Genomic DNA, 13,175 nt, shown 5'->3' on the forward strand with positions numbered 1-13,175 from the left:
GGCTAGATGGGGTTGGCCACACACACACACACACGGAAAGAAGGGGAGCGATACCCCCGCAGCACCTTTACTACAGCGACCCGTCTCCTCCTCGACCAGGAACCACGCGATCACGTGATGATGTGACCGTCCAGTCACGCGTCCCGTGTGTTGCGCTGTTGAGCGGGAGGTTAAAACGGCCTCCCGCAGCTACAATGTAGCCCGAGATCAAAGGTTCAAAGGCAGGGGCTCCTGAAGGGTCCTCTGAAGGTAACAGCCACCTACATGTCCAGCAGGTGGTGCGGTGATTAGTGGAGTCACCTGGTAACCCTGAAGGTCGCCCGTTCGAAGCCGCCCTCTCACTGCAGCTCCCTTGGTCACGTGTTGATCTCATGTACAGGTAAAAGAATATAATTTAGCTGTACATATAACAAAAAAAAAAGTTACTGGCAGCACTAATTAAAATAATTTCACTTAATACACATTATACATTTTCATACGCACTTTCCTTCATAGATTAGGGGGCAGCGCAGCGGCCAGGGACTTGTTGCTGGGGAATGCGGGTTCAAATCCCACTCCTGCCGTAGTTCCTCCCGTCGTGCCTTGATCAAGGTACATACTTGAATCGGAACAATAAAAACTACGCAGCTCCATAAATGGTAAATCGGTGTAAAGTTGATTGCTTGGCACAGTAAATCAGTTTAGACAAAGGTGTCAGATGGATTAAAATCAAACAATATTGCAGAGGCATTCCCTGAACACAGCCCCTGCAGTGGCTGTGTGACACTGCCGGGAAAGTGTACGGGGACTCGATGAGACACCTAGAGACGAGCTGCAGAAGTGTATATGCGTGTGGGGGGGAGAGGTGCGAGGAGGGAGGTGGGCCGCTATCAGTCCCCCAGCGAAACACACACACACGGAAGACGTGGCTGTGCACTTGTGCGGCCCGTGGGCGGGGATCCTGCTCCTGGTGTGTCGGCTCGTCACGACGTCTCCGGGAGAAAAAACAGAAAGAGGCCCCTTCTCCTCCTTCTCATCCTCCTGCTCCTTCCCCTCCTTCTGCTCACCCAAACTGTCCAAGCAAGGCAGAAAGTGCTTCACAAACACACACTACACCCATTTATGGTGTCTGGTAGTGGTACTGGGGATAGAAATGAGATTACGGTTAAAGATCCGGGGGGCAAGTGAGTGGATGGTCATCAGATCAAATCCCTGAGTGCAGCCGTTCAAGTGAACAGCATCAGTAAAACACAGTACACGGCCTAAAACGTTGACTATGTGACTCGCTTCGGTCACGAACGTCAGCCAAAAATAGGAATAAGGTAAAGACATATATTTCTATATATATATATATATATATATATATTAAAAAAAAAAAAACTGGCACAGGGTTTATATAACCTCACACTTCCCATCTTTCATTATTAATAACCATCAATTAATTGACACCTTTCTCCATGCTGACTTACAGTGCTAGACATGTACACTAACCTACTTACAGTGATTCACCCATTTGCACAGCCAGGTAATTTTTACCGTCCAGGTTAAGCACATCGATGGGGCCACAACAGCAGGGTTGGGACTCGAACTCGTGTCCTACAACCACAAGACGGCAAAGACTCTTTGCGACCCGTTAAATGTAGATAATAAAACGTCTCTGCGAGCCCATGTGCTGCATTTCTCTCCATTCCGGATCCTGCAGGGACCTCCAGACAATAATCAACACGTCTTCCGGTAGGTTCTGGAGTACGAGGTAAAACCCTGGTTGCCCCCTGCAGGGGCTGAAGAGCTGATACCGTGGGTCTCGTTCCATTTATTCATTTAGCTCAAGTTTGTCTCCAAAACAACTTACGCTGTACAGTTACCTACAACTATTTACCCATTTCACCGAAGCAGTTCGGGTCAAGTACCTTATTAAGAGTACTACAGCTGGAGGTGGGATTCAAGCCTGCAACCTTTCGATCCAAAGCCACCTGCTCCATCCACTACGATACTGTTTTGCCTGCAGATGTTCTGAGCTTCCTCATCTCCATGTAAAACGTCCCCAGGAGAGAGCGATCCAACACCCTCCCCCGAGAGATACCGCATTATGAAATATGATAGTTCATATACAAATACATGCAGAGGATGTGAAGAGAGAAGCACAGGCCTTTGTAGAGACCATGTGAAATTCAGATGTAGATTTAAATTAAATAAAATATGATTCATGAATGTTTAAACGGTTAGGCAGCACAGAGATGTCTAAAGAAAAATTATGTTTTATTCAAAATATTCACATGTGCACATAAAAGTTGCAGAGTTAAGGGGTGACACATCGAAACCCCAGGAGTCTGTCCCTGAAGCCCCTAAGTCAGGGGCTTACCCTAACGTGAAACGGTAAGTACCTGACAGTACTAAATGGGTAGATCCGCATGGTATTTTACTACGGTAAACGTGCCAATTTAAGCCATGCCCGTACACCTAAGGTTTAAAACTACTCATGTCAGAACCTCATGTCACGAAACCTGTACCGATCAATTTTCGTGCGATAAACCCACGTACGCATTAACGAGTTTGAATAATAAGTTCACTATGGACTTTGCTCCGCCCCTCAAACGGACCAATCGGAACATTCGATTTTCTTTTTCCATTTTGCCCTATATCGGAAAGGAAATGCGTGTTTTCAGAATTCGGGATCAGTGACATTACATGCGTGGGCCGTTGTGCCAACCCGTTAGGCAAGACATCAACGACCTCATGTGAGCGCCTCCTGCTGGACAAATTATGTTACATATGGCAAAGGGTCCACTTCTGCTCCGTTCCTTGATGCACTCAGTCTTTGGGGGCCACATCAACTAATAATTACTACGGTACTGAGTCCGGTCACCTACCAGCGAGAAGTTGTCCTCAAAATACCCCGACTTACTTTTAAATCAGCGCAGCAAACTCACACAAATGTCATCTGTCACATGAGCTCATCTACATTATTTATTAATTAAATTGCACAAATTGTATTTTTGCTGAGATGTACGTCGCTTTGGAGAAAAGCGTCTGCTAAATGAATACATGTAAATGTAATTACTCCGCACACCCTTTTATCCAGGTGACCCACAGAATTTTACTCCTTTATACTGCTATGTATTTCACTGCAGTAATTCAGTTTAAGTAGCGTGCTTAAGGGTGCTACAGCTGTAACGGCGGGCGGGACTCAAACCGACAACCTTCAGGTTACAAGCCCATGTCATTAACCAACACGCGAAACAAAAAGTCGTCTCTTTCTAGAACATTCCGAAGCAACTTGAACTGTATTGAAGAGCCAAAGAGGCCGAGAGAAACGGGAAAGTAGGTCGGCACCGATGAGTCCTCCATGATGGCAAAACAGCTCATTAAATAATAACGACCAATCCAGGGCGCGCTGGAGCGCTCCAGAGGAACCTGTCCACCAGTTGTGTCCCACTTTGTCCCGGGGAGACGGGGTCGCGAGGCCGGGCCGGGGTGCGGGAGCGGGCCGGCGTCCCTCAACATAACCCACTTTCCCGAAAGTGCCACCGCACGCCCCGCCCACTCATTTCCCCCTCATTTACTGTATTTCCCCGTCCTACAGGACTACAGCCTCATTTCCTCCATCAGCCCACAGCCACGCTCTCGCCTCTCCCCGCGCCTTGGCGGCGGACGCACCGAAGAGCCAGTCCGCCACATCATCGCATTCCCATTTCGCCGTCGAAAGAAACGAATCGAATCTGCTGCGCGTCCGAAGCCAGGGGACCTTTGGCATCTATATGCTGTTTTTCTTGCACGGCGCACGCCAACGCGTTTAATTACAGTGCTTGTTTTCTACGTGCTAACAATTATTCCGCGGGCCATGTTGCAGCAATTGTAATTAGCAATATTTTAATTGCAACTTAATTAGCTTTACAATTGCAGGCCCTGGGGGGGGGGGGGGGGGGGGGGGGGGGCTTTTAAGCACAGCGCTATTATGGGTACGCAGCGCTGCTGAGGAGCGGCGCTCGCGTCGTCTCACAGGGGTCGCCCTTACACATCACCGCCAAATAACCCGCGACGCAGGGCTGCGGTAGGACTGACAGGCTGAATATCATGTGCCTGGTTATGTAATATAAGAACGGCGAACAAAAGAACGTGGTTCAGGCCTCCACTGAGGAGTCACCTAGTCCTGTAGCGCCCCCCGGTGCTCAAACCACGGATGAGACGTGGACTCGGTACAGAGCCATAGTATTCGTCAGCGCTGCCGCCGCACTTATGTGAAACAATTAAATTTTTTCACCGTGACGGAATCACAAAAAAGGAAAGAAAACACCACGGCAACCTCAGTCTTGTTCAGTCGCCATGGTTACAACTGTTTGAGGTCCAAAAGTCTGACACTGTTAAATGATGGAAAAACAAAAAGATGCAGCAACAGATTTAACCGTTTATGGTTTTTTTTTCTTTTAAAACCCAAGGGGGGAATGTTTTTTTTTTTTTTTAAAAAATTAACATTTCACTAATCACACAAGACAGATGTGAGTTTTGTTTTGATTTAGTTAAAATAAAATAAAAAAGCGGACTTTTGCCAGCCGTACCAGGTTCACAGGCCCTTCAAGGCTACCTTATTTTGGGAGCGTTTACCGTGATTTGTTGCACGCCACCAGGGAGAGCACCCACCACCTCCTTTCCTGGGTGGTGTTCGAAGGAGCAAGCAGCCCTGAAGCTATGATATGTAAAGGTACAATTACATTAGCGAACAGAATTTCACCTGACGCAAATAACAAAACAAACATTAACGGGTCAGAACATCTCCGAGCGTTGGACGACAGCGGTGATTCGACCTGTAGGTGCCAGGTGTTTGTCTCAGGAACCTCAGTGACCGCTGCGGACAATTGGATTAGCCGTTCTGTTAATGACAGGGCATTAAAACCCTCCGTGGGACAAGCAGGAGAATATTCTGGAAGCTTGAAGCCACGGGAGCTTGAGCTAAGGAATCACAACGGTGACACAGTCCAGGCTTCAAGTGACCATGGCCTTGCTTTCTCTTGCACCCTGAGCGTGGTCAACAACAGCGGTCAATAACCTTGATGTGAGAGCAGCGATCTGGTAGAACCAAACCCTTCGGTTTAGGTCCAGATGGGGTAGTGGCTGAGTACAAGCGCTGCTCGTATGGTGTGGGTTCTAATGTGGAAGGCGGTGTGGTCACGTGTGTTATTTAAAGGTAATACAGACCACAAACCTGGAGGGACCATAAAAGAATCAGAGCGACATGCAATGACACCAGGCCCGGTCCATACACATCCTTCATCACAGTCCTCACGGGACGAGGGTTACGGGACACGATGAGAAGACCCGATAGCCGAGTCGGTGACCGCTGTGCTCGGGTTCACCGAGAGAGAACCAGGCGGCTCTAAGGACACGGGCCCAAAGCCAGCGAGACGCTGCCGGAACACACTCGGATCCCGTTGGAGGCGCGGACGTTCCCGGGATGAACGGCGGAGAGCGAGAACTTTCGGTGCGGAGATTTCAAGGTGAAGGTGTGTGTAGCGGGACAGGAGCAGACGGACGGTGCGTGGGCGAGCGATGGCGCGCACCCGTCCTACGCTGGCAGCATTTCCGGCTCCGGCTTCCGCTTCACCCTCTCCTTCTCTGGAAAATACAACAGACAGCAGGGAAGGACAGTTCGCGCACACACAGAGTACAGATTCGTCAAAGGCGACGCAACATTTCCGTGACGCATGGGCAGCCGTCTCTCTCTCTCTTGCTCTCTCTCCCCCCGTATCCAAACTGATTCACACTGTCCCTTGAGAGCAAAAAGCACTGACACTTTAACAGGAACAAACTCATTACGCTAACAAGATGCTAAACACTAATGAATTTATAGCATTTTTTTTTTTATGAATTATAGCTATATTTGACACTTACGGAACCTAGCAGGATAAACGGATGTACGCCTCTTACCGTTACTGTTATTGATTGCATAGATAATAAAGCAAATTGAAAATGACCTGATGCTGCCAAACGTAGATATTTTTCAAGTTAATAGAAGAAGATAAATTCTTGTAGTGGGCTGGTGTCCCACCTATGGTGTTGCCTGCCTCACACTGTTTCTAGACTCAGCTCTGGAACACAGCAAACCGGCATGGGACGAGTAGGTGTCCAAAAAAACACACTACCTTACATTGACATTTATTCACGATTAAAAACCGAAAACTTATCCGAGGTTTTTACAAAACCTAATCTGTTAAATAATTGAGGGTCATCTGCGTCAAGCACTGTGATGTGTTTAGACTGAGAGACAGACAGACATCTGGTCCCAGCTGCGCTGGTGATTCGAGGACCCGGTGTACCACAAACACCCAAGAAAGAACAGAATAAAATGTGTGCAACACTTTGGGAGCACCTGCCCCTTCCTGGACGGAGCTCTACGGGAAGGCTCAGGAGACGCGGTGGGGGTAACTAGAAGGAAAGGCCGAACGGGCTGGACCCCGCAGGTACCTGGTTCTCCCTCAGGAACCTCGGGCAGCTCCTCGGCAGGAACCTCCGGGAGGGACGTATCTTCTCCCTAGAACCCATAGCGGAGGCAGTCAGGGTCAGGACCGGCGACACAAAACTCCGCATGTCAGAGAGCTACACAAATGCCATTTGGTTATTTTTGGCAGGTGTGTGTGCGGAACAAATTTTTAAGAATGTAATTAATCTAAATCTGGGGTTGGCAACACATTTGTCAATCGCCACACGGCAAGCGGGTAAAGAAAAACACAGAATTAAGTCTTTAAATTAGGCGGCGATAGCCTGCAAAAATGCCGCACGGTGTTATGCCACAGCGCTGTATTCTGAGTTGTACAGCCTAACAGGGAAATAACTAAATTCACGAGGAGCGCTGGAGATATTTATACCTGCCAGAGCACCCCCGAGGGTGCAGGAGGAGGAAACCCACCTGAGTGATGGCCTCCAGCTCTGCCAGAACAGCCTCCTCATCCTCCCGCGTCAGGGAGCCCGCCAGCATCTCGTCAATTTGCTGAAAGGAGGAAAACACGTGTGTGTGTGTGTGTGTGTGTGTGTGTGTGTGTGTGTGTGTGTTGGGGGTGTTTAAGATCAACACCTCAACTCTGGCTTCGAGCACGAACTCGTGTTCTGCACAAAGCTTCAGAACCAGACACTCGACCAGTTATATAGTTACTCATATGCTCATAAAACGGCAGCGAGACGAAGGAAATGCAGCAAAACGGTTATTAAAAAGTTACGCACAGGATATAAATTACATCACTTAAACGCAATACATTAAAAGGGATCCACTGATAAATGTACTAAAAAATATCTTGCATTTTAAAATGCTTTTCATTGTATGTTCAGCATAATGTAACAATTACGTAATTATTTTATAATTTATTATTATTGTTATTCTTCTTATTGATAATAAACAATGTGAAATTCATGTGATTTCACCAGGATTTTACCCTCTGGTACTCAACAGCATCCTGGGTTTCCTCCATAATCCGCTCCACCTCCTCGATTGACATCACCTGTGGGGAGGAGACAATGAAGAGGGGGCAGGGCCTTGGAGTTAGAGCAGCCAATCACCGTGGTCGCCAAATTAATTATCATACGGCGTAATAACTGATCCTCTTTGTGAGTACGGTTGACCTGCTACCGGTTGGGGGCGAGCAGACTCAGGTGGAGCTCAGGCATCCGGGTGTGTGTGTGTGTGTGTGTGTGGTGGTGGGGGGGTTGCAGAGTAATCCCTTAATCTGGCCGATTAAAAACACAACAATATGTGCAGCACAGAAACAGAGCAAAGCATTTAGAAGTGCACTGAATTATTGAACAAAGCCGTCTCTGTGGGGTGTGGTTCGGGGGGGGGGGCGTCGCGACATGGCTCGTACTGGGGGAGGGGAAAATCGACTTAACATAATTCAGTCTCGGCAGAAATACCTCGCACATACACAGGGAATCATGCATTATTAGGATTTTCTCCGTTATTATCGATGCAGTATGGCCTTCGCAGGGACATAAATACGATTAATGTTTCACTGTGCTGTAACTGCTGCTATTAGACATACGAGAACCCTTCTGCTACGCTGATGCTTCGGAATTAGACATCCGAGAACCATGTATTTATGGCCCCCGAGTGACCCATCTGGTATTCATTTATTTGTGATGCAATACCTGCTTTAAAACACAAGGCATCCCAGCGCGACTCCTTTTACAGACCGGAGCCCTGTAGAGTCCTTCTCCGAACAATCAGCGTGTACCGCGGTACGAGGGCACAAGGACTTCGCCGTCGTCTTACATTCTTTCTCTCTGAGCCAGGAGGGGATGGGCGGAAATTCACACACCACCGTGGACCATATTGTGTACCCCGTTTTATACAAGTTGTGCAGTTTACTGTGCCAACTAAGACGACGTTGCAATGAACACACGTGTAATTTAGCTCGCATTTAAAACGCATATTAAGAATCACAAAAGTAATAACTACAGTGGTTGCATAAATAACTGGAAAAAAATTTAAATTTTCACAGTGTTTAAACATTAAAATTAAATCAGAGAGTATAAATTTTGTATAGTAACTTAAGGATATAGGCTGGGGACTAAGGCTATTAAATAATACTTATTTATTCAGACGTGTGTCGAGTTTACAGCGTACATTACCATCCTGATGCACCGTGCTTCCGGGATAGGCCTCGGACCATCCTGACCCTGGCTTGGACAAGCGTTATTTATTCATTTATGACACTTTTCTCCTCTTATTTATACACTAAGCAATTTCCCAGTGACTTTCGTATTTATGCGGTAGGGTAATTTTTACTCTGTCAATTCAGAGTAAGTACCTCGATGAAGGGGACGACAGCAGGAAATTCAAACCCGAGTCTTAATTACATTTACATTTATTTAGCAGACGCTTTTCTCCAAAGGGACGGGCATCTCAGCGAAAATACAATTTTTGCATTACTTTAGGAGAAAGAGAGACATTTTTGTAGATGTTTGATTCTTAAGTAAACAGTTTGTTTCTTTCCACTTTATGCACCGATGTCCGCCACACGAGTAGGTGCATAAAACTCAGAATGGATGAATTCCGATCACCTTCCTACAATTTTTTTTTTTAAAGGTACACAAACATTCACAGACAACGCTGGAGTGGCAGCTGTGCAAGCGCTTAGCTGGGGATGATCATGAAGTTACGGCACGTGAACATTTACACCATACACGAGCTGGAGAGATCTTGGGTGAAGCGGATCCGCAAAAGGTGAGTTTTCAGACCCTTCTTGAGCGTAGACAGAGTTCCAGCAGTTCTGAGAGAGAGGGGGAGGTCGTTCCACCACGACGGAGCCAGAGCCGAGAACCTCCGCGATTTACTCTCGGTGCGCGGGACCATCAAGCGAGGAGAAGTAGACGAGCGAAAGGGTCTCGTTGGGGTGTAGCGGTTCATCAAGTCTTGTAAATAGCTGGGAGCAGTTCTATCGACGTATTTGTAGACAATAACTAGGGTCTTGAATTTGATCTGGGCAGCTATAGGGATCCAGTGCAGAGAATTACAGGCGATGGGTCTCACCGCTACGCCCCCTGCTGTTAAACCTTAATAATGTTATCACGCACTACTGCGGTAACGCACTCATTTCCTGAACGCTACTTACACGACCTCAAAGACGACAATACTCGCTCCCCAATGCCGGTTAACCTCTTTAAAAGACGCCGGCGCTTCGTTCTCATTCCTCGACATCAACTGGAACGCGGAGAAGGGCGACACCGTGAAAACTGATGCAACGCACCAGCACGCACGCATCCGGCGTGTTTGTCGGCTCCACGGTGCACGCCAATCGTTTTCAGCACTATTCACCGGGCTTACACCACCCATCTCTACTGCAGTAATACCCCGGTTAGCGCTCAAGATACATTCGAAGAACGCGGTGCACTCACCGAAACGCACCAAGACATCCGTCCAACTTGTGAGACACGGAGGCACCGGCCGCACCGTCCTCGCGCACAGTATGACCAGCGGCTTGCTGCCTTATATACCAGCAAGATGGTGGACAGCGGTGTGTCATTCACCTCCGGGGGGGGGATCGTCACTTCCACGTTCCGTTGGCACGTGCGCCCTAACCAAAGAGCTCCGGAAAGGATGGCGCTAACCAGGGAATTGCTGTACATACATGCGTTCAGCCTGAATCTCAGCTCCAGCGGAGCCAGGGTCACAGTCGAACCCGCGACCTAGAGCCCCGAGGTGACGACCGCACGTGGTTCCGCTCCAGCCTCAGCGAAAACCACCGGCGTCAGCAGCTTGCAGAACACGAGCTGCGGTCGTGTTGAGGAAGAGCAACTCAACGGTTCACGGTATCTGCTTTCCATGGGCATCAGGCACACGGTTGACTGAGGAGCGTGAGGATGAGGGAGAGTGAAGGGGAGGAGGACTACGGCGGACAACAAATACCTCGTGCATCTTCTTCAGGCAGTCATTGCCGATTTTCAGACCCTCGAGGACCTTCATTTCAATCTGGGCGAACTCAATGTCCTGAACCTACACACACACACACACACACACACACACGTGTTAATGTGGGGGTCGAATATATTTTTAAATGTGAAAATAGTGAGAGGCAGGGCTCGCGCAGCAATACACACACCGAGAGAACAAACATCCAACAAAGCCCAGCGTTCCAACTCCGGCACAGGACCGTGAGCAAGAGGCGCACGGGTTCGAGGCCCAGGTCCTCTCGCACTCACCATGCGTTCCAGGTTAGCAACCTGGTTCTCGGTCTTGTCCAGCAGCTGATCCTGGTAGCGCTTCTTCTTGAGCAGGAGCAGCGCCTTCCTGAGCCGCGGGGGAAAGGGACAATGTGAGGCGCGCGGCTCTGGACACGCGAGCGGCTTCATCTCTCCCGCAACGATGACGACGACAACAACGACGATGTCAATCCTTACTCTTTCTTGCCGTCCTTCAGCAGCTGCTTGGCCAGGACCCTCTCCTTCTCCATCTGCTGCGAGATCCTCTTCTGGTACTGCCTCAGCTTGTCCCTCTGCTGCTTCAGTTGCTGGGGTCATGCAGGAACAGGTGGTGAGGATTTTTCATGGTAAAGTAAGGTTAAAGTGTACAGTTAAGATTAGGGTTTGTTATGTTTAAAAGTAACCTTTAGGTGTTGATGGTGGATTACGGTAAGGCAAATGAGGTAATGTAAGGTCAGTTAAGGTTGATGTTTAGTTGACGTTAAGCGGGATCCAGCTGGTAGTGTAGCGGTTAGCACCGATTCCTTCGGACGCAAGGCTGCAGGTTCAAATCCCCGTTCCAGCCGTAGCAGCCTTGAGCACGGTACTTACCCTTAGTTGCTCCGGTAAAAATTACCCAGCTGTATAAACAGGTGAATAATTGCAAGCAGATTAACGCTCCAAGTCACTTTGGAGAAAAGCATCACCTAAATGAAGTAAAGTGATGGGTAAAGACGAGTAAGGTGAGTTACAGTTAAGTACGGTTAGGTTAAATGAGGACACGGTGGGCTAAGAAAGCCATCAGGTTCTCTCTCTCACTCACACACACACACACACACACACACACACACACACACACACACTCACACACAGAGGTGTGTCCAGTGTCTGTGTAGGAGACCAGTCTTGTACTCTGCTCCCCCGTATGGGGAGTGTGGACAACGTACCCACAGAGCAGCTGGGAAAGACTATGTAGGGAGGCTTTCCAAAACGGATCACTTTGTACTCACTGTACTCACTCTATACTCTTGCCATGTTCGCTCTGTATATGTTCTATAATCACTGTACTCGTTCCATACTCACTCTGCATACTCTATACCCTCACGGCACTTGCTCCATACTCACTTTGCCCTCACTATACTCTCATTGTGCTCACTCAGTACTTAACGTATAATCACTCTGCACACTCACTGTACTCTACTCTCTCCATACTCGCTCCATGTTCACTATACTCGCTCTGTACTTACTGTATAATCACTGTATACTCACCCGCTCTGTACTCGCTCCATGTTCACTATACTCGCTCTGTACTTACTGTATAATCTCTGTATACTCACTGTACTCTACTCGCTCCATACTCACCTGCTCTGTACTCGCTCCATGCTCACTATACTCATGCTGTACTTCTTGTATAATCACTGTATACTCACTGTACTCTACTCGCTCCGCTCTTGCTTCTAATGACTCTACACTCACTGTACTCACTCTATGTGCTCTATCACCGTACTCTCTATACTTTCACAGTACTTGCTCTGCACTCGCTCCATACTCACTCTATGCCCTCACTATCTCACTGTGCTCGCTCTGTACTTACTGTAATCACTCACTGCACACTCACTGTACTCTACTCTCCATACTCGCTCCATGCTCACTATATTTGCTCTGTACTTATTGTATAATCACCGTATACTCAGTGTACTTGCTCCATGCTCACTATACTCACTCTATACTTACTGTATGTGCTCTAGCACCGTACTCACTACACAGCACTCGCTCCATACTGATACTCACTATCTGTGCTCGCTCTGTACTTACTGTAATCACTCACTGGCACACTTACTCACTGTACTCTACTCTCACGCCGGCACTTGCTCTACTACTCTCTACAGTCTATCACTGTCACTGCTCTCTCCGTACTCAGTCAGTGAGTCAGACCGCCTCGCCTGCTCTCCGTGCCGAGCCCCCCCCATGATCCCCCGCTGTCACTTAATCCGCCGGTGAGGAACAACAACAACAACAACAACAACAACAACAACGTCTCGTCTGCATGATCATCATCATCATGCATCATGTTGGTCATATTATTATATGTGAGGAACTCACCAGAACCGCCCTGTCCTGCTCCGTCACGCGGCTGCGCCTCTTTCTCGCGAAGAGGTTCCCCATGGCGAAGCCACATCCCTCCGCCGCCGCTACGACTCCTCTCCGGCTGCCCTTCCCGCGTCCATCGCGCCAAACGCTGAAATTAGGAAGCGCGCAGCGGAGCGCGGGCAGCGCAGGCAGCGCACCGCGAGAAAACAACCAGGCGAAGCCACGCCCCCGAGCTGAAGCAGGAAGTACGGTAGCCGTCCGAGATAAAAAAAAATAAAAAAAAAAAGCCCTGCGAATAACGAAACGATCAAGTCCAAGTGGAATGGATAGGAGAAGGGAAAATAGGCACGTGGGCAAACATTGCTCCATAAAACTGTTTCTTCAGCAAAAGCACGAAACCCGTTTTGTGTTTAACTGTACATTTATCAATAATATATAAAGTA

General features: G+C 48.3%; 1 protein-coding gene across 1 annotated transcript; it reads right to left on the reverse strand.

Annotated features, from left to right (window-relative positions):
• Positions 1 to 4,420: 4,420 nt before the first annotated feature.
• On the reverse strand, positions 4,421 to 12,948 carry chmp6b (charged multivesicular body protein 6b). The gene is made up of 8 exons (XM_018745289.2): positions 12,745 to 12,948; positions 10,861 to 10,970; positions 10,663 to 10,750; positions 10,370 to 10,456; positions 7,401 to 7,466; positions 6,881 to 6,961; positions 6,439 to 6,505; positions 4,421 to 5,589 (listed from the first exon to the last, which is right to left on the reverse strand). The coding sequence occupies exons 1-8, from the start codon at positions 12,805 to 12,807 to the stop codon at positions 5,540 to 5,542; spliced, it is 612 nt and encodes a 203-aa protein (XP_018600805.1). The 5' UTR covers positions 12,808 to 12,948; the 3' UTR covers positions 4,421 to 5,539.
• Positions 12,949 to 13,175: the final 227 nt, after the last annotated feature.

The sequence above is a fragment of the Scleropages formosus genome, chromosome 1, assembly GCF_900964775.1.
Source record: "Scleropages formosus chromosome 1, fSclFor1.1, whole genome shotgun sequence".
NCBI classification, from domain to species: domain Eukaryota; kingdom Metazoa; phylum Chordata; class Actinopteri; order Osteoglossiformes; family Osteoglossidae; genus Scleropages; species Scleropages formosus.

Bases quoted from the DNA above. Each gene is read 5' to 3' on its own strand.
- chmp6b (XM_018745289.2), bottom strand. From the start codon at position 12,807: ATGGGGAACCTCTTCGCGAGAAAGAGGCGCAGCCGCGTGACGGAGCAG. The intron at 10,971-12,744 runs GTGAGTTCCTCA...GCATGACCCCAG, and splicing joins AGCAGGACAGGGCGGTTCTG to CAACTGAAGCAGCAGAGGGA. The intron at 6,506-6,880 runs GTGGGTTTCCTC...TATGGGTTCTAG, and splicing joins AGCTGGAGGCCATCACTCAG to GGAGAAGATACGTCCCTCCC.